The 24847-nt window shown below is 43.8% G+C and overlaps 3 protein-coding genes across 3 annotated transcripts; all 3 read left to right on the top strand.

The window, feature by feature from the left end:
- Positions 1 to 383: 383 nt before the first annotated feature.
- On the top strand, positions 384 to 3177 carry LOC104444437 (hypothetical protein). Its single transcript, XM_010058106.3, has 3 exons — positions 384 to 752; positions 2139 to 2212; positions 2722 to 3177. The coding sequence occupies exons 1-3, from the start codon at positions 588 to 590 to the stop codon at positions 2741 to 2743; spliced, it is 261 nt and encodes an 86-aa protein (XP_010056408.2). The 5' UTR covers positions 384 to 587; the 3' UTR covers positions 2744 to 3177.
- A 190-nt stretch (positions 3178 to 3367) lies between these two features.
- LOC104446351 (transcription factor DUO1) lies at positions 3368 to 6245 on the top strand. Its single transcript, XM_010060212.3, has 3 exons — positions 3368 to 4860; positions 5026 to 5263; positions 5536 to 6245. The coding sequence occupies exons 1-3, from the start codon at positions 4643 to 4645 to the stop codon at positions 6055 to 6057; spliced, it is 978 nt and encodes a 325-aa protein (XP_010058514.2). The 5' UTR covers positions 3368 to 4642; the 3' UTR covers positions 6058 to 6245.
- Positions 6246 to 20322: 14077 nt separating this feature from the next.
- Positions 20323 to 22894, top strand: LOC104431430. Its single transcript, XM_039313410.1, has 3 exons — positions 20323 to 21034; positions 21170 to 21382; positions 21756 to 22894. Exons 1-3 carry the CDS (start codon positions 20323 to 20325, stop codon positions 22892 to 22894), a joined length of 2064 nt encoding a protein of 687 aa, XP_039169344.1.
- Positions 22895 to 24847: the final 1953 nt, after the last annotated feature.

Here is a 24847-nt window from a genome sequence, read left to right as displayed (position 1 = left end):
TTGTTCGGGTTGATTCAAAAGTGATAAAGGACAACAATCATAAGCTGAGAAAACTTATCGAGAAATGTTAAATAGAACTAGCTTAATTACTCATTTCTTATCATACATAGAGATGATCGCGAGTTGAGTTGAACATTATTCCCCACCTCCCGATTTCAATTGAGGATTATTATCGGGTGTCACACAAAAAACCTTGGAGGGCATTTTAGGTTCTCGATGGTAATTACCTTGAGACCTCTACTCGATTGATTTTATCAATAAGATTGATGGAAAAGAAATTGCACTTGTCGAAATATCCATTTATTTTCTTAATAAACGAAAAAAAAATGAAATAGCCCAATAGGCCCATCAAGTGACACGAGCCCAACAAAGCCCAACAAAGCCCAATTGCTTCTGCAAGTGCAAACAGTGGAACTTCGCCCATCCTTCGTAGCTCTCGAGAGCCGTGGCGGCCGAGGGGGAGGCGATCGTCGATCCGGAGGAATGGCGACGGAGGAGGAGGGAGGAGCCGGCGGACGAGCGGCGCCGGCGGGATCGGGATCGGGATCGGGATAGGGACGGGCATCGGGAGCCACTGGTGGTGGGCGATGGGCGGCGCCGCCCAGCTCGGGCTGGGGATCTCGTCGTGCCTCAAGGGCTACGGCGGCGGCCCGGGCCTCATGCCCCTGAAGGCCGCTGCCGTCGCGTCCCTCTTCGTCGGCGCCACCGCCTGCGCCTCCGTCGCCGCCCTCCACGCTTCCGGAATCCGCAAGGTCAGTCCTTCCTCTGTTCCGCTCTTCCGATTAAGTGTTATGCTTAGCTAGTTCAGATTGATTTGGGGCAGCGATGACGATGACGATGACGATGACGATGCTGATGCTGATGTTTCGCTATGCTTCGTCTGTTTCGAGGCTGTTCATGCTGATTTTGCTTATTTCGCCACCCGTTTGTTCGCACCATGGGTAGGACTCGGCCTTGAGTACCGACATGGAAAGTGCAGTCCTCGGTCTCCATTGCAACCTTAATGTTACCAAAATGTGTATTCATTGCATTGAGAAGAGAACCATCATGTAAAGTGTAGTCCTTGATCTCCATTGCAACCTTAATGCACCGAAATGTGTATTTATCGCATTGAGAAGAGTACTAACATGTAAAGTGTAGACCTTGGCCCCCGTTTCAACTTTAATGTACCGAAATGTGTTTCGTTACATACTTAAATAGAATGTAGCAAAAGAGTGTGTTTCAGCTGTTGAGCGATATGTTTCTTCTGTCTAAGGGTCCTGTGTTTGCTTTGGATATGATTTTTCCGGGGCTAAAGAAGGAGAATTTCAGATTATTTCAGGGATTTGATATCATAGGGTTGTTTAGTCTTTTTTCCCGTGAAATATGGGGTACTTTGTTTGCTCTGTTGTAGAAAGTCGGCTGTCATGGCTGCAAGATCAGTTGTAGAAGAGATGAAATACAGGATTCGTCTCTGGTTGTTGTGCCTTGTGGGATTACCTTGTTGATGTTCAGAATCTGCATTGTGAATCTTTGGCATTTCTTTGGCCCGTGTATTACTGTGGGGAAAAATTGCCATTCATGGGTAGGTCAGTGGAGATACCCTGAGTTTTTTTTTTTTTTTTTTTTTTTTTTTTGGGGGTGGGTGTGGGGTTGGGGAGGGGGGAGGATCTCTTCCTTCGAGTTTGAGGATCACTGTGAAGCAAGATGCTCTCTGGGGTCGAACCATTTGGTTGGAAGGCCTTTTTAGTTTTTCACATGGTGTTGTGATATGGACTTGAGAGGAGAAAAATACACAACTAACAATCCTCTCCCCTTATGAAAAAATCTCTTGGCACAGTGGAGTGGTGATTTCACATTATCTGCTCCGTGCCCATTATCCATCAGCATTGATGGGGTCATGCACATATGTGCCTTGGTGCTTTGATAATTCTATCCTACTATTACATGAAAAGTCTCCATCTGAACAGCAAAGTTTGCTTTCTGGCTTGTACTATGACTGCCACATGCAATGGCAGGCTGAGAATATTTTGCCTCTTTCCATGTTGTTTTGCTACCAAGTAAAGAAAATATATGGTGGTTCTAATTTCATGTATCAGCCTTGCCATAGCGTGGTCTTTATGTTTGGTTATTTACTAATGGTTGCGTGACTTTTGTAGGTTGAAGATCTCATTGAGATAGGTGCTAATATAAGGACTAACCTCGGGAATCCTCCTGTTGCACAGGTGAACGAGTATGTTCTTCCATCCATATCCTATGAAATAACAAATCTCCCATGATCTCTCTTTTTCCCCCCAGCCAGATGAATTGGTTACTTCTTAAAGCTTATGATGTATAACAAGTAATTATCGAACACACCGGAGGTGTAGAAAGAATTTTATAAAGGTGGTGTTGTTCACCCTGGATTTGAGGATTTTAATAAACAACTCTCTCACGAACCCTTACATCAAGGGTGGATAAGATCACAAGTGTAAAGTTTTTTTCACTGGTGGTGTTTGTTCTAACTTTCCATAATGTATAATGCTTCCTGGGAAACAAGAAGTGAGAGAAAGAAGAGTTTATTTTGTTGCACATGGTTTGCCTTCTCTGTGCATTTACCACTTCTAGCCTGATTCTATTGTTTGGTTGCCTTGCACTAGTTTTACATGTCTATTCCATACATGACATCGTTGTGAAGTTGAGATAATCTAGTATAGTGCTCACTGACCAAGCCTTCTAGTTCTAACTAATGATTTTTTCCAGGAGGAAATCAGATAATCAATGACCAGAATCTTGTTGGCACATGGCATGAGGACGTGTGGGAATCTCCAGTTACCTAGCCGAAGTGACTTTAGGAACAGTGACGATATAATTGCACTCGATCCCAACTTCGTCCGATCTTTGTGCCTTCCTGATGCCTGCTGCACATAACATTAGTGATTTCATTTATATCTCGCGCTCATCTTTTGGTAGAGATGACACTTTTGGGCAAGCACAAGGCAAGTAGGATTTCATCGTTCGTTTGCTGCTACAAATGCCGAGTACAATTGTGGGATGTGCAGATGCTTGCGTGAATCATGGTTGTTTGGTTTCTCAGGTAATGAAGCAAAAACTTCATGCTTGAACTTCTGTGCAGGGAGCAACTCGTTTCGGTGGTGTTTTTGACATCTTGAGTCATTGTTATTTCTCCCTCAGATAAAAAGAGGCGCTTTTCGTGTATGGGATATGCTTTTTGCACTGTTCAAATGCTTGTGATTCATCCAGGAGCTCATTCTTATTGCTGCCGAATCCTCGAAACAGAAGAAATTAAGATTACCATGAGGAAATTTTGAGGTTTATGTTCCTTAATTTGGACAATAAAATGCCACAAATTTGCCTTTGGCAGTACTCTCCCACTTCTTCCCACTCCCTTTCTTCTCTCTAACAATCTTTTCAGATCACAAAACTCTAGGCAAAGAAATCGGTAGAGTAATTCATTATTCCATTTCCTTTTTCTTTTAAGAAGTTCTGTTAAATATTGAGTTCTTTTTTAAGCCCTTATCAAACTATTCCGTCTTCCAGTTGTAAAAGAAAATGGCATGATTTCAAATTATTTTATTGTGTATTTGTATATCTAAAATCACGCTAGCTCAATCAAGTTGCAAAAATATACCGTTTTAAACCATTCGTGCTCTAGTGCAAGATCAAGACCTTTTTCATTTTAATATTGCAATCTCTTATTCGTATATCAAATTATTTCCATAAAATAAATATATTTCAATGGATATTCATTGATATGTTTCATTAAATTTAATAAGTCTTATTTTTTAACTTGTCCCACCTCTCTCTTTTTTGTTTCATTTCTTTCTTTACTTGCCAGTAAAATTTGTAAAATTAGCAACATAGTGGGTAAATCGACACAAAAAGACAAAAAAATTGTTACTTAAAATGGTTAAAATGTATTGACTCACTCGCCTTATTTTCTAAATGGGTCCAAAAATTTATGATGTGCTGCAGTGATAATTATTTATTCATCCATACGCTTAATTAATATTAGTAAATTAGTTTTGCTTAGATTTCTCCGTCCCTCTTTTTTTTTTTTTCTCTATTTGTTAGCCAGTAAAATTTGTAAGTTAGCAACATAAAGCATAACTCAGTAAACGATATGTGTACCTTAAAAGCGTCAAAATGTATCTACTCACTTGGCCTATTGAGATTTCGAAGAACCAACCCCATGTTCATGAATAAAGCGGGAATGCTCGATTTGATTCTTTCTGCCAAACTAAGCCTTTGCTCGCCTTGAATTGCATAGCTCGTGTTCATCCTTGAATCATGAGATCAATGCGCTAGACTTAATTCTTTTTGCTCTTTTCCAATTCTCCCTAAGAAGCACGAATTACTTGGACGAAAAGAAACGTGCTGAAATAAAAGGGAAAAAATAGGTAAAAAAGAGAGATAATACCTTGGAAAAGCGAGAGAAAATAGGGGAATGTGGGGGGAGTGGGGAGGTAACCGTCATCCTACAACCGCCACTTTCAAAAAATCACTTACAACATGGGACAACACGAACCGGTAGACAAGAGTTCGCGGACGGGCAGAGTACGTGTTGTTTTGCACAGGAAGAACGAGGAGGAAGAAGAACCTTCTGCTGCTTCATCATCATCATCATCTTTGGAGTAAGGCAGCACGTCGACGAGGGAGTCCGATGAGGAGTTGCGCGTCGATGGAGGGGAAGAGGGAGGAGCAGCAGCAAGTGCTGAGGAAAGGGCCGTGGAAGGCCGAGGAGGACGACGTCCTGATCAGCCATGTGAAGAAGTATGGTCCCCGCGACTGGAGCTCCATTCGATCCAAGGGCCTCCTGCAGCGCACCGGCAAGTCGTGCCGCCTCCGCTGGGTCAACAAGCTCAGGCCTAATCTCAAAAAGTATGGACCCTTTTCTTCGCGCCTGAATCGCTGTGTATCGGCGTCGGTGCCGTTTTGTAATCCTTTCACCGCTTTCTCATTCGTTGTGGAGTCGTGTCGGGATGAATTTGAGTGCTTTTGGCTTGTGATTGTTCATTTCGCTTTTTGGGTTTTGCTCGTGTCCAGTGGCTGCAAATTCTCGGCGGAGGAAGAGAGGGTGGTGATAGAGTTGCAGGCGCAGTTTGGGAACAAATGGGCGAGGATCGCGACGCACTTGCCTGGACGGACCGACAACGACGTGAAGAACTTCTGGAGCAGCAGGCAAAAGAGGCTGGCCAGGATCCTGCAGGCCTCATCTTCCAAGCAGCACAAGCACAAAAGGGACGTCCCTGCTGTTCCCTATCACAATGTCCCTACTTTGGAGGTACAAAAAACTTGAACAAAAATCTTTTCTTGGCCTCGTATATTTCGAATTTCGCCGGTTACTTCGTATTGCATCGGAGGGATAATGTTGCAGGTGTCGATACAGTTTAACTGGTCCTTTAATCGAGCAGAATATCTTGTTATCACTTCGGTTCGAAATGATCGGTTATACTGTCGTTGACGAGAATGTTTCAAGAGAATTGAAGCTTCAATTTGAAGTTCTTAAATTGAAGAAAGATGCATGGATTTATGCCCGTCTTCATTCTTTTCTAGGTTCCCAAATTGAGCTCTTCGGCGGAGGAAGAGTCAACCTCAAGGGCTCACTTGTGCACAATGCCGCACATCGCGGATCCTCCGCCGCCACTGAGACTGCTTCCGCCACCGCCCGACCTGCCGAACCCAGGTACTCCCAGTGCCAGCAGCCATTTGGCTCCACACGAGTTCAACTCCAGTGAGGGCCTCTACTCCGATCCCCACATGCAAATCCCGTTCCCTCACATACCGCTTGCGCAATTCGGCATCTCGTTCTCGCCTGAGAGCCAAGATCCCATGTCGAGGCTCGATGACCCCGACTATTTCAGTTTGCTGGGCCCTGGGGATGACGCTTCCGAGCTTGTGGACGGAGAGGGATTTCCTCCCGACATGCCCCTTCTTGATCCTTCGTTGTGTTGTAAAGGTGGCGACAGCATGATGCGAGGGAATGTAAACGTGGGGAAGCCGGATATCTTCTTCGACGACTTGCCACTGGATGTACCTGACCATTTCGAGCCACTCCCGAGCCCATCGAAGTGGTGATCATACAAGTCATACCGAGCTAGGAAGGGTCCGCTGAGGAGACAAGTTTTTTAATTGTCTAAGCTTCCATGATTTGACAAGATTCGGCGACAGTCAATTCCCATCGCTGTGTATTCTTTGTATTCAGATCAGATTTTAGGACGTTTATGTATGAGACACCTCTAGTTCATGTGTTGCAGCAGTATGAACTGCTTGGCTGTCGATATACTTTCCAAATTCAGTGGCTTTTACGTGAGCATGATTGAGAGAGGATGAACAACCTAAACTGTCCTAGCATCAAAATGATTCAACCCAACCAATGTATGGCAAAACTGGCATAGAAAGCGACTCAAGCACTCCCAATGCTTGATAAGTGTAAACACCAGTTCACTCGTGTTGTCGTAGCGGCTTGAGCACTCCCAATGCTTGCGCTCGACGCCCGGGCTTTATTTCTTGCCCTCTTGCCTCCTTCCAATATGTCAAGGCTGTGACCTTCACTCCTTCCCCTGCATTTGAAGCTGGTTTAGAAATCATGTCAAGACATACAAACGTCTTTGCTTTCTGCCGCCAATGCTGTGAAGAAAGGGTTTATGCACACTAGGTATCTATATCAAATGCCAAATTGAAGCTCACCATGAGTGACGAACAGCAAATTTTCTTGAGGGTATTCGTCAACGAGGTAGTGAATGGTGTGGAGGTATCGATCTCTTGCCTTCGATTCGCTCGCTCCGCACCGTGGCAGCTACAGCAATTTAGACATACTCTACAATCAGGATCTAATCTTCTTGAGTCCAGACTCTATGAAACCTCGTACCTCTTTGTACACCGGGTGCGGTGTGAGGTCCGTGAGCCCGATGGAAATGAAGTCTCGAGCTCTTTGATGTCGAATCCCCATGAATCGCGAGAGGTTGGGTGATAACATAATGTGACATCATTTAGGATCTCGCGCATTCCATACTCTATGGATACCAGCAAAACGTTGAAAGGGGAGTGGAACCAGGCATTTGGTACGAAGCACCTAGTATTCCTTCCTCCTTGTCTCAGCATATTTTTGTTTTGTGTCAGGAAGGTCTTCGGAGTTTGAACCAAAAGTCTAACGCGGAAAGAGTATATTGCAACACATCAAGAAAGCTCAGCAAAACCCATGTGGATTAGGATTAGGATAGACTACTCGACCTTGATTCTTGATGTGGGTGAGTCAGCAGAATCGCCATCATCACCTGCCACAGTGTTCGCGGTGTTGTTGTCCACTGTGGAGAGACCGGCGATCAGTTCCCGTGCAGTCTTGATGCACCCTCGGAAGGGCGATGAGACAACCCGGTAAGTTGGGAACCCGAGCTCGTCCCGGAGTTTGTTGCCAGTGTCATGCGCCTTAGTCTGGCTCGCGTTTACCATTAGAGCGTCCCACGGCCTGGGCACCCTGGTCCACCACAGACCCATCGATGCCTTCGTCGCTGTGGTCGCCCGTGGCGCACGACAAGGACGTGTTGGAAATGGCAGCGCAATTGGTCAGCTTCGACCGTCGATGCCATCTCAGCCGGCGAGTTAAGATGAAGAGAGAAGCAGAGAGAGAGAGAGAGAGAGAGAGAGAGAGAGAGAGAGAGAGAGGGGGCGATTTTGTGATAACAGAGAGTATGAGATTTCTCCAGGTGAGTGTAGACATCCATCCTCATCATTGGCTGCTCTCCCACTAACTTCAACCTCGACGGCTGCCCTCTCCTCATGCCCGACCTCTTCTCCTCTGATGCCTCGACGTGCACGGTGTTACCTCGATCCTCAATTACTCAGTCTGGGCTTGAGGAAATTATTGGATAGCGTTCGTTTTTTCCATTAATTTTCGCTGTTCTTTTCTGAGTTCTTGTCCTGCTATTCAAGCCAGGAGAAAATACATATGAGTTTTCTTTCATTCTGTAAATTCTGAGATCATATAAGTCTATTGGAATAGAATTTTGAGTTGGGAGATTGAGAAACAAATGAACCTGTGTTTCTTTCTTTTTGAATTCGTTGGCATGATTGACAAAAAAAAAAGAAGGTGAGGGGAGTTTATTTCTTTTTCTTGGTCATTAGAGCGGGCATGACAAAATTTTTGGAACATAAATCAATTTCTATTCCATGGACGAGTTTCGAGCAAAAAACGCGTTTGATAATAATTCAAAATTTTTATTTTTGAAATAAAAATTCGTTTGATAATAAAATAAAATTTTTATTTCTAAGAATGGTGACGACCGGGCGTCTTGTGGCTAGAGTTCGATGTCCGGCGCCGAAGTCCGATGTCCGGCGCCGAAGTCCAATGTTCGACACCGAAGTCCAACGTTTGACGATCGGTGGCTAGCATTCGGCGTTCAATGTCCAGAGTTTGGTATCTAACGTTCGACATTTGGAGTCGACGACCGGTGACCGGCGGCGGGTGGTGGGTGGCCGATATTTGACGGCTGGTGGTGAGCGGCGGGTGGTCAATGGTGGGCCTTCGGCGAGCGTTCAGCAGTTGGCGATGAGCAGCCAACAACCGGCGGGTGTTCGGCATCCGGCGGCCGGTGGTTGGTGATAGGTGGCTAGAGTCCGGTGGCTGGCGATCGTAGGCGATGGCGGGTGGCCGATGGCGGTGGTGGGGTTCCGGTGTCCCATGGGCGATGGGTAGGCGACGGGCGGTGACAAGAGTGAATGATAAAAAAAGTTTTGATTTCTTATTTCTGTTCAAGAAAAGAAAAGCTAAAAATTTTAGCTTTTGATTTCTGCTCCAAATTTATTTCTAGAATATAAATCTATTTTAGAAATAAAAAAATAAAATTATATTACTAAATGGATTTCTATTTCAAACTTATTTGGGGAACAGAAAAACAAAGAAATAGATAAATAGAAATATCGTCATGTATGCCCTAAGAATAGCTTCGTTGGGCACTATGAAGTTGCGATTGAGTTGAGATTTCTGTTTCTTGTTTTCTGTTATTCATTCATTTATTTCTTTCATTTCCATTGAGATGGAGAAAGAGAGTGGCAGAAGCATAGCAATGCAGTGCAGTGCAGTGCGGAGTAATAAGAAGAGTCGGATGTGGGGCCTCAAGTGCCCAATATTTTTTTCATCAGGGGGATCCTTGTTGATATCCTACTAGACTAGACAAGCATGTCGTCTGGTACGAGGGGATCCTTGTTGATATCCTACTAGACCGGACAAGTATGTCGTTTGGTGACCTTGACAAAATATGTGGTATAAATTGCATTGTCACTAATAGTGGCTGTGCCATCACATTATCATTTTCCTAATTTCTCCCATGTAGAGTTCTCTCTCTTATGGTCGTGCCACTTGGCCCAATCCACGTTTGCTTTGACAAAATGACGTTGAGCTTCAACATGGAATCGCCAGGTCCAAAACTATGAACTCAGATACTAGTTCAGCTTCTTCAAGAATTCAAATTATATGCGAACAAAATGATGGTTGGAACAAATTTGAGATGAAGTAAGTTATATCTAACAAGAGAATCATAAAAGATGTTATAATTGTCCATTGCTATTTCATTTCAATACCAATTCTTTAGTTGTCCAAGTTCTATCGTGAGTCTCTGATTGTCGATGGGATTCAAAAGGGCCACGGAAGGCCTAGGAGGAAGACGAGGTCCTGATCAGCCATAGTGAATAAGTATGGCCAGGAGGACTGGAGCTCCATTTGATCCGAAGGCCTCCTGCTTTGCACCTGCAAGTCGTGCCTCCTCTGCTGGATCAATAAGCTCAGGCCTAATCTCAAAAGGTATCAGCCTTTTTTTCGCACGAATGGAATCAAGCTTATGCCTTAATGGCGCTGTTCCATAATCCTTTCATCACTTTCTAATTCATTGTCACGTCGTGTCGGGAGGAAATTGAGTGAATTATCGATTGATGGCTTGTGATTTTCATTCATTTCTCTTTCTGGGTTGTGCTTGTGTCCAGTGGTTGCAAATTCTCATCATAGAAAGACAGGTCGGTGATAGAGCTGCAGGCGCAGTTCGGAAAAAAAGGGGCAAGGATCGCGATGCACTTGCCCAGATGGACCGACCATGACGTCAAGAACTTCTGTAGCAGCTAGGCAGAAGAGACTGACCTCATTTCTTGCGAATTTTGCGGAGTACTCAGGTACAGTATTGGAGAGATAACGTCGTAAGCCTTGATTGATGGATTTATGAGATGGGCCTAAGTTGGCCCGTCCGCCCATGCCGGGCCCAAAAGGCCCGGCCCACGGGAATAGGGCCTGTGGAAAGGGGAAGGTATAAAAGGGAGGAGAGAGAGAGAGATGGCACTTGTTGGAAGGGAGAACGTACGTACGTTCTCTCCCTCGCTCTCTCTCTCTCTCACAAAAACAAAAAGAAGAAACAGTAGCACAAGGCCACTGTTTTCTCCCCTTCAAGCGTCATCGGATCAAACAAAGGACAAATTTCTCTTCCTCTATCAGCATTGGTGTCTAATCTGTGGCTAACAAGGTACGCTCGACTCCGTGGTGTGTTTTACGATCGGTGATACGTGTTTTTCCCGGGCTTCGTCTTCCGCATTGATTTAGGGGTTTGATTAAGTGTCGAATCCGGTTTTTCGGGGATCAGTCATTCCCAACATTGGTATCAGAGCCCTAGTTCACGTTTTCCCGATCAATTTGATGTTTTATGATTGATTTATCGCGAAAAAATCTTCGGCCGTACGGATCAGGGCGAAAATCCCGACACCCGAGCGCTGTTCGGCCTTTTTTCTGAATTTTCGTAAGTTGGAATCCAATTCTTAAGGCACTGGGTGAAAGGCGACGTCGAGACGAGTCCGGCGACATGTTGTGCGTCGCCGAACGACGCTGCACGCGCCCGAAGCGCTGGCTATGGCCAGCGCGTGCGCCACACGCGCTGGTGACGAACCAGCACGTGCACGCCGGCAACCGGCGAAACGGCATGCGCTGGTCCGCGGACCGACGCGTGCTGACGTCATCGTGACGTCATCCAACGGTTGGTAACCGCTCGGATGGCGTCACCGATGACGTCATCACCGACGTTTCGCCGGGCGGTGACCGGTCGGCGACTCGACCCAACCGGCGACCTGACCCGACTTGCGTACGCAGGCACGCCCCCGGCACGTGTCGGATGACGTTTGCGTGACGTCATCCCCCGCACGCGCGAGGGACGTGTGGTCGGTCCGCCCGAGCGGTCCGACCGGCGCGACCGGCGCGACCGGTCCAACCGGTCCGACCCGCGTTGACCCGACCCGTTGACCCGTTAACCGTTGACCGACCGTTGACCGTTGAACGACGACCGTTGACCGTTGACCCGAAAAAAAAAAGAAAAAAAAAAGGAATTTGTTTCTTTTTCCAATTATGTCTGTGTGGGTTGTAGGTAATCCATTTTTATTCTGCATTTGTTGCATGAATCATGGAAATTTATGTATTTTCCATTTTGTTTATTATGGATTATAAGTGATCCATTTTAGTTTTGCATTTGTTGCAGGAACTATGATGCGTTATGCACGGATACCTGCAACCCCGAGAACGGACGAAGGAAGAGCTAGACTGAAAAAGCTGATGAAAGAATTAGCTGATTATCGGTGGCTTGATGGTGATTTAGTATCACACATGGTCAAGGTCAATCAGATGATATAGGAAATCATATGGAATGGTTATCTTATGCCGGATTTTGAGAAGGTGCCGGCTTTGATGAACACTCTTCCACCTGAATGGCAAGCAGTGTTGGATCGGCTATGGGAGGCCAACGTGGTCCCGGGTTATAGGAGGCTGGTGGAAGCTTTTGTAAGAGAGTACTATAGGATTGAGTTGGCCAAAACTTCAACCCTTAGATTGAGCGCCACATGGCGCAGAGTAAATGCGCTTGGTGGCGACATGAGAGCTCTCCAAAAGTTTTTCCATGGTTGGCAAATGTGCCTTCAAATTTCTCAGATATTATGGCTGATAGATTAGAAGGGACATTCCCTATTTATTTCTTTGATTAATTATGTAATGTTTACTACCTGATTGTTGTTGAAGTAGCAACCGATATGTTAGTTGTATCATGTGAAAGTATTGTTATTTTATTCGATGTTAAGATTTTATTTGCTTTATGCTATTGCTGGTTGCTGTGGGTAATTAGCTGTGGGTAGTAATAGAAGTTTTTTTTGTAACTTCATAGAATTGATTTTGCATATGACAATCATATTAATGATAATTTTAAGTTAGGATTTTTTGGAGGATGATTGGAAACGTAGTGACCTTTTGATTCTGAAACCTTACTTGAAATTATTCATTAATATGATGGGTCTATGCAAATAGGGATGCATAAATGATAGGCATTAATTATTCGTGCATATATGTCTGATGTGTTCAGAACGATGGTTCAGCAACTAAGAATGTAATTGCTGATATGAACGGCGAAAATTGTGAAATATTGAATATGAAGATTCAATATGTGCTGGAAAAGGAAGAAGCACTAGAAACTCTTGACCATGTTATGGAAGATCTTGAGAATGCTGTGCGCCACCTTAAGCTGGTAGAGGACCGCTTAACGGCATGTGAGCTGATAATAGATATTTGCAATGCTAGTTCTAGCTCATAAAGGGTTTTGAGCTCTAAGCGCAAGCGTATTGATTCGTTCAATATGTGGGAATGCAAAGGATCAAGTCCTTATTGCAAGAGATCACGAGTTAACTAACACAAGAGAGGAAAACGTCATCAAGTGAAGAAAATGTCAATGGTGAAATGTTACAACTGTGACAAGAAGGGTCACTATGCTCGCAACTGTCGTGAGCCAAAGAAGGTAAACACCTTTTGTACATTTGAGAACTTTGACTATGTGTCAAGTTCTGAATTATTGGCTGAATCCAATCCTTTGTGGACTGTAGATTTAGGAGCAACATACGATGTAGCGAAGGATAAAGGATCCTTCGTGGAATTCCGACGAATACCAACTGGAACTGAGTGGATCTATGTGGAAAACAACTCCGAGCTGAAGTTAAAAGGATTGGCACCGCCAACTGAACATGTGTGGTGGACGCAACTTGTTCCTACATGATGTTCTAAATGCTCTGGAGATTCGTCGAAATTTAATTGTTTGTTTTGATGTTGGTTAAGCTTGGTTTTAATATGAACTTCCATAATAGAGCTGTAGATTTGTATTTGGATACAAACTACTATAATTGTGGTCACTTTCTAGATGGTTTTATTATACTAAATGTTGACTGTGGTGATGTCAATATATGTTATTCCATTGTTTCACGTCTTTTACTTCATGTGATAATGATGTGAATGTGTGGCATGCTAGACTTGGTCATATTGGCCAACAACATATGAATAGACTAGCCAAAGATGGCTTGTTGGGCAATATTGAATAAGTCGATTTGTCCATATGTAAGCATTGCCTAGAAGGGAAAACGACAAGGAAACCATTTGGAAAAGGTAAAAGAGCTAACGTTCCTCTGCATTTAATCCATTATGACGTTTGTGGTTCAATGAATGTGAGAGGAAGGCATGTGACTGTTTACTTCATCACTTTTAATAGATGATTATACTCGATTCGGATGTGTCTATTTGATTTCTCATAAATCTGAAGCATAAGTTGTTTCAAAAGATTTATGAACTTGATAGAAAATCAATTAGACAAGAAAATAAAAGTATTGAGATCCGATCGAGGTCGAGAATATTTATACGATGAGTTCAGAAAATAATGTGATGAAAATGAATAGAAATATAGTTGTTTATTCCATATACTCAACAAAATGGTGTTGCAGAGAGAAGAAACAGAACCCTACTGGAAATGGTTAGGTCTATGATGGTGTATGCTAACTTACATATCACTTCTTGGAGTGATGCGTTGTTGCTTGCTGCCTAAATACTTAACCGGGTGCCTTCCAAATCAGTTAGTTCCACTCCATATGAGTTATGGATAGGTAGAAACCGGACTTAAGCTTACTTAAGCCATGGGGTTATGCTGCCTATACTCATATGTCCTCTCACAAGTTTGGGAAATTGAGTCCCAGATAAAAGTAGAGTATTTTAATGAGATACTCCGAACACTCGAAAGGGTATGTGTTCATAGGTGAACAGGAAAGTGGGAGAATAACTGAATTTTGAATCACGGGATGTCACATTCTTAGTGGATGAATTTCCTAAGAAGGGCGAAATAGGAGAAGATTACTTCCTATTTGAAACCTTGGATCAAATTAATGATGTTAGTGGAGTTCGTTCAAGTGGGAGTAATATGAGATGTGATGAATTGAATTCAACTCATTCTCAATTACAACCACCTGATGTGACGACATCATCATTACCTAATCCAAGTGGGAGCATAATGGGGAATGGTGTGCTAAGTGTACAATCTCCCATACGGTGAACAAGTCGCCAAAGTATTCCCCGTCGACGTTTTGACATTGAAGGGGAAACTTTTATGATTGCTCCGCAAGATGAGGATGAGCCGAGAAATATTAATGAGGCTCTGAATTGCCCTAGTAAGGAAAAATGGATTAATGCAATGAAAGAGGAGATTGAGTCAATGAAGTCAAACCAAGTCTTTGAACTGGTTGATCTTCCAAAAGGGACGCAGAGCTATTGGGAACAAGTGGGTTCTCAAAATAAAGCGAAAGGCTGATGGCTCGATAGAAAGCATAAGGCTCGCCTTGTGGCGAAGGGGTATAATCAACAGGAAGTAATTGATTATGTAGATACGTTTTCTCCTGTAGTGAGATTTACCTTAATTCGCATTATTCTGGCAATAATGGTTAGTATGGATCTTGAGTTACATCAGATGGATGTAAAGACTGCTTGCCTCAATGGAGAATTAGAGGAAGAAGTATATATGGAACAGCCTGTTGGTTTCATAGTGAAAGGCCAAAAAGAAAAGGTATGTCGACTTTGGGGGTCGATATATGGCCTTAAGCAGTCGTCAAGACAATGGTATATACGTTTTCATAATGCCAAAATGGCATATCACTTTACAATGATTGATAAGGATCATTGTGTATATATCAAAAGATCCAAAGATCAATTTGTGATCATATCATTATATGTTGATGATATACTAATTGCCAGAAGTAATATGGAGTTTGTCAATACTGTCAAAAGTTGGTTCTCTTCCAATTTTGAATTGAAGGATATGGGATTGTAAACCCATAGACACTCCTATTGCAAAAGGTGAAGGATTGAGCCATAAAGCGTGTCCAAGGACTCCACAAGAGAAGGAACAAATGAAACATGTTCCTTATGCTAGTGCTGTTGGAAGCTTTATGTATGCTATGATGTGTACAAGACCTGACATATGTTTTGTAGTTGGAATGGTGAGTAGTTACCAATCCAATCCAGGTCAAGCACATTGATAAGCCGTTAAGAGAATACTGAGGTATCTAAAGGGGACTGCTGATTATACGTTGAGTTATTAAGGAAAGGATCTGCGGCTCTAAAGCTATTATGATGCTGATTGAGAAAGAGATTTAGATGAAAGAAAATCTATCTCTGGGCTTGTTTTCTTACCGAATAATGGCACCATATGTTGGAGCAGTAAGAAACAAAAGTGTATAGCCTTGTCCACGATGGAAACTGAGTTCGTGGCATTATCAACAGCAGTATAAGAAGATGTTTGGCTTAAGAGATTATTGGATCATTTAGGTGTTATTGAAAGTGCTGCAGATTTGTTATTAGTTAACTATGATAATCAAGCAGCAAAAGTGTACACCAAAGATCCAAAATATCATGGCAAGACCAAACATATAGATACCAAGTACAACTTTGTCAAGGATATGGTTGCACGAAAGGATGTGAACTTAGAGTACATACTACGCATAGAATGGTAGCAGATCCTATGACAAAGCCAATACCTAGAGATGTGTTTTGTGGCTATATGAAATCTCTAGGATTGCGTAGAGGCTGATGTACTGAATATTGTAATTTCCCTAAGTGTTCACAATTTGATGAATTTGTGTTTTTCATCATTAATGCCTATGAATCTTTGTTTGATCTTTATGCATCTTAATGCTCAGTGCATTACTTTAAGTTAGGAAAGTATGTCGGACAAATATGAGATTAGCCCACTCACACGGGTAATCGCCTCTATTTACTTGTGTGATAAATAGAGATGAGACTGTTTTTAAGCTTATTATCTAGGTGATAATCGAGAGCTCAAGCCTAAAACACGTATGTCGCCTTAACTGGGTGTTAAGATGAGGACATAATACTTACTATGTCCGAGAGTAAAATACCCCACATATTTTACTTTATCTATCTATGATGCCGGATGTGAGTTCGATGAATTTAGTGAATGAGTAGATACGTGAACTTAAGTTAGACATTGGGTATGTCTGAACTATCATCTGTACGGTATTGAAAGGTGTAGACATACGCTCCATGGGAAAGGAGTTGATACCGTAATACGTATTTCATACTACGTATGCATAAGACGACCAATAAGAGTGACAAAAGTTTGATCTCAACTTTTTATGTCGTGTGAGACTCTTGAGGAAAAGAGTTCCTCAATCTTTTGTCCCCTCATGACTCTTACTTATTCTCAAGATTTCTATTTAGTGTTTGCTATCTTAGGATGTTGCTAATGGTCATGAGTTTGATTCGATCTAATGGGGCATTTCTAGAAAAGCAAGCTGAACTGAAATTGAGAGTTTGAAGGAAAGAAGAAGATCGATTTTGGAGAATCACATTATAGTTTTGTATTCACCGGTTAACCAATTATGACTGTCTTTGGGATAATCATAATTGTGAATACAATATATATATCATTGTTTAAAAGAGATCAAGAGAGATATAAATGTGATCAATCGATCTAGGGTACTACATACTAAATCTACTCGGATTGTGATGCCCATTATGAGCTGTTATATATTCCTAACAGATGTATGGCAACGAGCTCTCAAAGTATGCTGGTCGCACGGATTATTCACCGGTATGAATGTTGAAGAGAGGTAAAGAGAATTCTGTTTGGCCCACCATGTGCGAGTGGGAGATGATGGATTTATGAGATGGGCCTAAGTTGGCCCGTCCGCCCATGCCGGGCCCAAAAGGCCCGACCCACGGGAATAGGGCCTGTGGAAAGGGGAAGGTATAAAAAGGGAGGAGAGAGAGAGAGATGGCACTTGTTGGAAGGGAGAACGTACGTATGTTCTCTCCCCCTCGCTCTCTCTCTCTCACAAAAACAAAAAGAAGAAACAAAGAGCACAAGGCCACCTTTGTTTTCTCCCCTTCAAGCGTCATCGGATCAAACAAAGGACAAATTTCTCTTCCTCTATCAGCATTGGTGTCTAATCTGTGGCTAACAAGGTACGCTCGACTCCGTGGTGTGTTTACGATCGGTGATACGTGTTTTTCCCGGGCTTCGTCTTCCGCATTGATTTAGGGGTTTGATTAAGTGTCGAATCCGGTTTTTCGGGGATCAGTCATTCCCAACATTGATATATAGTGCAAGCGCGTCGAAAGCACTTGTACTCATTCTTCTCTAGGTTCCCAAATCGAACTCTTTTGCAGAGGAAGGGTCAGGCCTTGAGGGCTCGCTCACGCGCGACACTGCACATCGCCGATCCTCTGCCACCGAACAACCCGCTGAATCCCGGTTAGCCCGATCCTAGTAGCCATTTGTCTCTGCACGAGTCCGAACCCCATGTGCTGATCCATTTCCCTCACATACCACCAGAATTAGGCATCTTGTTCTCGCCCAAGAGCCAAGAGCTCATTAGGAGGCTCGACGACCCCAACTATTTTAGCTTGCTGGGGCTCCGGGGATGACGTTCCAAGCTTCTGGATGGAGAGGGGTTTCCTCTTCGACATGCCCCTTTTCAGTCCTTCCTTGTGCTGCAAAGGTAACGACAGCACGATAGACGGGGAATATGTATGCAGGGAAGCTGGACGCTTTCTTCGACAACTTGCCAATGGATGTACCTGATAATTTCGAACTGCTCACGAGCCCATCGAAGTGGTGATGATACAATTCATACCAAGCTAGGAAGGGTCCACCGAGGGCACAAGTGTTTTTTAAGTTTGTCTAGCTTCCGTGATTCGACAAAGCAATGTTTGTGTATGAGACAATCCTAGGTCATGTGTTGTAGTAGTATGAACCACTCGGCTTTTGATAGTGTTAGTGATATTTGGATATTTTCTATAGACATTTACGATATTTCCCTTGATTATCCATATCTTTTATATGGATGCTTATACCTAGTATCTCCATTTAATTATGTATATTTAATATGTTATAGTCATCTTATAAATCTTATATATAGGATGGTGTATTTTTTTTTTTGTATATATTTCTAATCTTGGGGCTAGAGCCACTGATACAAGGAAATCACACTAAGTGTGAGGTGCACCCCCTAGAAATACCCCTAGCGCACACCTAGACAACATTTGGTGTTTGGTGATATTGGGCTTTTCTCACCCCAAATCTAATTTAAAGGGTGAATCTTTTCTCACACTTATAAACTGATCACTAGCCTATTTCATAACTAATGTGGGATAATTCTAAGAATCTCCCCCTCACACATCGGGCCCTTAGTTGGAGTAGCAATAATCCATACCTCCCAGTCCAAACTTGTTTTTAACCCATGCTCTAATACCAATCTATTGGGAAAAAAATGACACCCAGAACAATATCGAATTAGTGTAGCGAAACAAATCAATCTCCACTCTTATGCAAACTTACTAAGAAACAACACATTATAGTAATATATCTACTAAGATATAAATGCCAGGCACCCCTGAACACTTTACATGGAAAATCTCCCTAGTGTAAGGAGATAAACCATGAGACTGAAGTCCACCTAAAATTTTTACTATCAACAAAACTGGATGAACAAAGTGTTTCTCTAGTAGTAGAGTTACAAGGCAGCAACAACATCAAGAACACCATTTGTAGTAATACACATGAACTTCATAAGAGATTAAAAATTTATCTTTCTAAAACGTGGGTTTGATTCAACCCACGAAAACTTGATGTAGGGAGCTCCAAATGAAAATGAAACCAACTAGATTCAAGAACAATGTGTCACAAACATGCTCACAAAAATTCAACTCAATCGACCTCCGATAGTTAGCTTGATGAGAACCGGATAACAACATTTTTTCTAGATTTTCTACTCTCTCTTGCTACCGCCTCACATTGAACATTTTTTGCCATTGCCTTGTAAATAGAGACAAACCTTATTCATTTAGGCCAAATATAGCCTTTTACTAATTTCTCCATATAAATTATCATATGAATTCAAACATTTGGGCTTGCATTACATTGGGCTTCTTTCATGTGAGAGTGAACCCACCCCATCGATGGGTGCATATCCGAGTCCATCCTCGAAGTATAAGGCTGCGTTCGGTAGTCCGGATTTGAGTCCGGATAGGATAATTTGTTATCCTATCCGATGTTTGGGAATGTCCACCGGATCGGACAAACCTGGATATATCCGGATAAAACGCCGGATAAAAAATCCGGGGGAGGGGGTGGGATAAGCCCGGATTGGATAAGATTTTTTTTTAAGGAAATGAAGAACTTAACAAAAAGAGAAGATAACAGCTACTTAAGCTTCACAGAACCCTGATGTGACCCGTACTGTTCACCTTCTTTCTCTCTAGCTGATGCGACTGGTACTGTTCACTGGAGTGCGTTTTTGCTGATCCGGCCAATCTGGCCGTCCGGTGACGCTCATTTTCGGAGACGAGGTGCGCCTAGACCTGACTTGAGCTCCCTCCGAACGGTTTTCCCCGGTATGTCTTCTGTAATCTGGAATCGCGATCTGAACATCTAGGGTTTGGTTTGCGCGAGCTGCTGCGCTTGAATGGCTTCTTCATCTGCTTCCCATGCGAGCATCCTCGGCAAGGGTCCTTCTTCAGACCCAATTGAGGCCTCTATCCCCCCTCCCTCTCGTCCATCCCCGGCTCGATTTCCCTCGGGCGCTAGGGGTGCTCGGGGTCATTCCCGAAGCAGAGGGCGAAGTAGAGCAAGGAAAGCTCGGTCGCGCCTAGGCTTCGGCCCTCAACACTCTGCTATTGGCGAAAGGCCCGCTCCTCCATCGGACAAGGGTCCGAAGAGTAGCACCAATGCGGGGAAGAAATCGAGTGAAGTTCATCCTCTTCCCCCCCGCCCCCCTGTGTATGCGTGATGATGTGCGAACTGGTCTATCCACTATTGTTGCAAAACCGTTGATAACCCACAAAGCCTCTCCATCGACTGATGTTCCTTCCCCTGTTCGAACGTGGGCTGCAGTTACTCGTTCAGCTATTAAGGGGTATAAATTATCTTATTACCCGCCTGCTGTTGTGGATAATGTAGTTATGCCGCAGATTACACCTGAGATTATGCAGGCTGCTCATCCTAAATGGGAGGATTGTCTAGTTGGATACTATATCGGAAAGAGGCGCCTTATCAATTGACGCAAGACACCCTTAAGCACGTTTGGGGGGAGGAGTTAGTTGAGGTAATTGCAGCTGATATGGGTTTCTACTACCTGCGTATTCCAAATGAGGAGTTCAGGAAGAAAATTCTCGAAGGTGGGCTGATTATGGTAGCAAAAATCCAGCTTATTCTCCATCAATGGCATCCCAAGATGGAGCTCAAGAAGGATTGTCATAACTCTGTGCCTATATGGATCCGTTTAAGAAATGTTCCAGTTGTATGTTGGTCTGCACCTGGTTTGAGCACTCTTGCTAGTGCTCTTGGTAAGCCGTTATTTGTTGATAGCAGAACAGAACAGATGGCTATGGTTGCCTTTGCTCGTATTTGTGTGGAGATTGATGCTTCGAGCTCTTTTCCTGAAGTCATTAAGTTCTCCCTTAATGGTGAGAGTCGCTCTATAGATGTTCATTATGAATGGGTGCCAACTATCTGCCCCTCTTGTTGCACTTTTGGGCACAGATGTGCTATGCCTGGTGAACTTAAGTCGAAGTCTGGCTGTGCAGATGCTAATCCAACCTCGGTCCGTCCAGAAAACGAGTGGAGGGAAGTTCGGGGGAAGCGAAACAACAGACCCCTGATTCAACCAGAGAACCCCCCTCCCTCACCTAGCACTATGGTTCCCCCTCAGTCAGAAGGTAGTAAACATTCTGCAAATCAGCAGATGGAGCCTGAAATGGTAAATCCGGTACCTACCAATGAGGTAAATCTCCCCCCTCCATCCTTTGAATTAATGCCTGATATCCCTCTCGCCCCTCCTCTGGCGATTTAAGGTCAAGATTCAGGGAAATCCTCTTCGGATTCGTCATCTTCAGATGAAGAAGGGGTGGATGAAACTACTTCGGGTAAGAGCGACTCGGACTCACCGCTTGTGGTAGCTTCATCTATTCTGGAGGAGACTATTTCTCCCCCATCTCTCCCAGATCCTTTGATAGATGTTCCTGTTCGCCTGAAAGGACCTCTTCGATATGCATCTGCTGATGCGAGTATACCACCTAGCCCAAAGCCGGTGCCCTCCTCGGTTAGAAAACGAGGAGGAAGGAAGAAATAACCCTTCCTATCTTTTGTGTCCTATGTTTTTTGGAGTTTGGAATATTAGGGGTCTCGGTCTCCCCCTTAAGCAAGCTGAAATTAGGCATTTTGTGAGAACCAACAACCTTAGGCATTTTGTGAGAACCAACAACCTTAGTTGCGTGGGCATTCTAGAGACCAAAATCTCTCCTGCTGCTTTTTCTATTATTTCTGCAGCCCTTATTCCGGGTTGGCGGTGGTGTTCCAACTACACTCATTCGCATAGGGGGAGAGTATGGGTGGGTTGGAATCCCAATAATGCCTCTTTTGATATCTCTGATTGTTCAGCTCAGGCTATTCATGGTGGGTTGCTTTGTCTTAATAGCGGTAGCTCTTTCAATCTTTTCGTTATTTATGCGGAACATTCCTTCGTTTTGAGAAGACCCCTTTGGAATGAGCTTATGCGCCTTAGTCTAGTGCTCTCGAACTCGCCGTGGATTATCGCTGGAGACTTCAACGCGATTCGGGATGCATCGGATAGAGCCGATTCTTCTAACTATTGGATCCCCTCGTTTAATGACTTTGGAGAGTGTCTTGCTGAAGCTGGATTGGAAGATCTGAGATATGTGGGAAATAGATTCACGTGGGCAACATCTTCAGGTTTGAATCGCAGGCTTAGGAAAATTGATAGGGTTTTGATCAACTCAGCTTGGAATTCGATGTTTTCGTTCTCGGAAGCATCTTTTTTGGCCCAAGGGGTGTCGGATCATTGCCCAATGGTTGTTAGAATCATGCCTGTTCCCAATACCCGCAAGCCTTTCAAGTTCTTCAACTTTTGGATGAGCCACCCCTCCTTCTTTGACATGGTCTTGCATACTTGGAATTCTGAATTTCCTGGTACGTCTATGTATTCCCTGTGCTGTAAGCTTCGTGCGCTCAAGTGCAGGCTTAAGCATCTAAATAGGATGGCCTATGCGGACATAACTATGAGAACTGATGAAGCTAGAGCCCAGCTCTCTTTGGCCCAGGAAGCCATTCAACTTGATCCGTTTAACCGAGGCCCCCGGCGGATACGAGAGAAGGAGAAGTTACAAATATTTTTTGACCTTCGCCTCCAAGAGGAATCATTTTATAGGCAAAAGTCGAGAGTGAGGTGGCTTAAGGAAGGAGATCTAAATACAAAATTTTTCCACCAATCCGTCAAACAATCCCACCTACGAAATAGAATTATTTCAATCCATGATGGAGAACGTTTGGTCTCTCACCCGCCTGAGGTGCATCAGCTCTTTATCTCTCATTTCCAGGATCTTTTGGCGGCCTCTCCTCCATCCGCGGTGCCCTTGGTTGCCGAAATCCAGGAGAAGTTGATGCACACTCTCAATGATATACAGATCCAAGAGTTGTCTCACCCTGTTTCGGATGAGGAAATTCGGTCTACTCTGTTCTCCCTTGCTTCCGGTAAATCCCCCGGCCCGAGATGGCTTTAACGTTGAATTCTTCAAGCGGCGTGGGAGACTATAGGACCATCGGTCTGGCGGCAATTTGGGACTTCTTTATTAATGGTCAGCTTCAAGGAGATCAATGCAACTATCCCGACTTTAATCCCGAAGGTCCCTAATGCGTCAACGGTTAATGACTTTCGGCCCATAGCATGCTGCAACACTATATATAAGTGTATCACAAAGATTATTGCTAACAGGTTAGCTGCTGTGCTCCCTTCTATAGTTAGTCTTCCTCAGAATGCTTTCGTGAAAGGAAGACGCATAAGCGATAACATTATGTTGACCCAGGAATTGTTTAGTGACTTCCATCACAATCCTTATCGGCCTAAATGTATTATCAAGGTTGATTTTCGTAAAGCCTACGATTCCATTGATTGGAACTTTATTCGGCTTACTTTGATGGCCTTTGGATTCCCTGCAGTTTTTATTGACCGCATAATGGTGTGCATTCGGTCGCCTAAGTTTTCTATCTCCCTTAATGGTGAACTGCATGGTTTTTTCTCAAGTGGGAGAGGAATCAGGTAGGGTGACCCTATGTCCCCTTATCTCTTCACTCTTGTTATGGAAGTTTTTACTGGAATCATCAATACCCAAACGTCCAAGGTGGGCTTTGATTTTTTCTGGAGATGCAGAGCGACTAGACTCTCCCACCTTTTCTTTGCGAGATGATGTACTATTGTTCTCCGAAGGTAATTTGTCTTCTTTGTCCCCGCTTCTTGGATGGGATTCAATCTTTTGCTAGCTGGTCTGGGCTTAAGCCAAATTTCAACAAAAGCGAAATATTTCTATCGGGTGGCTCTCAAGCTCTAAAAGATTCCATGGTTAGTACTTCTGGCTTTCAGTTGGGTTCGCTCCCTTTTAGGTACCTCGGTGTTCCTATTGTGTCATCTAGATTAGGCAAAGTGGATTGCATATCTTTGGTGAATGCTATAACCTCGAGAGTCCAATCTGGACGAACCGGTTCCTCTCCCCGGCCGGTAGATTGCAGGCTGATCAGATCGGTCTTGCACTCGATTCGGGTTTATTGGTCTAGTGTGTTCATCCTCCCCTCTTCGGTCATAAGACAAATAGAGAAAATATTTCGCCAATTCCTTTGGAAAGGACCAACCCTTGGATCAGGGGGGCGAAGGTCAAATGGGATGAAGTCCGCCTACCCAAGGAGGAAGGTGGCTTGGGTATCCGACCCATCCGGGTTAGCAATATAGCTTCAATGATTAAGCACTTGTGGCTCCTCTTTATCGATAAAGAATCGCTTTGGTGCAAATGGATCCATTCCAACTTCATCAAACATAAGAATTTTTTGGTCATCCCTAGACCTACCATATGCTCTTGGTCTTGGAAAAAGCTGCTAGGCCTTCGAGACTTAATTCAGCATCAATTTATGTGGCGAATAGGCAATGGATTATCTACATCCTTTTGGTTCGATCATTGGCATCACCGGGGGCCGCTCTATAAGCTTTTCACAGATCGGAATATATACTGTTCTGGCATCCCTCGGCTTGCTTCTGTTGCTGCTGGTATTACTGCCCTTTCCCTCCCCTCTGCAGTCTCGCTGGCCATTATGGATTGGGATGATCCTCTCCCAAACCTCAACAACAATGATGACAGGCTCCTATGGCTGGGCCATTCTTCAGGGATGTTTACAACGGCTTCTGCTTGGACACTTCTAAGGGCTAGGGGCCAGCTTGTGCCTTGGTCGAGATTCATTTGGAGTTCTTCTCTTCCCCCCCGGTATCAAACCCAGTTATGGTTGATCACTCGCAACCGATTACCGACCCAGGTAATTCTGTTTGCTCATGGGAGAATTCCAGTCTCCTCATGTGTGTTCTGTTCCTCTAGACCTGACTCTGTTGATCACTTGTTCTTCGGATGCCCGGTTACAGCTAGTCTAGGTGCTTTCTGGGCGAATAAGTGTAACCTCCCATGGCGGAATTCTAC

The sequence above is a fragment of the Eucalyptus grandis genome, chromosome 5 (assembly GCF_016545825.1).
Source record: "Eucalyptus grandis isolate ANBG69807.140 chromosome 5, ASM1654582v1, whole genome shotgun sequence".
Lineage (NCBI taxonomy): Eukaryota > Viridiplantae > Streptophyta > Magnoliopsida > Myrtales > Myrtaceae > Eucalyptus > Eucalyptus grandis.
This window is presented reverse-complemented; position numbering and strand designations above follow the sequence as displayed.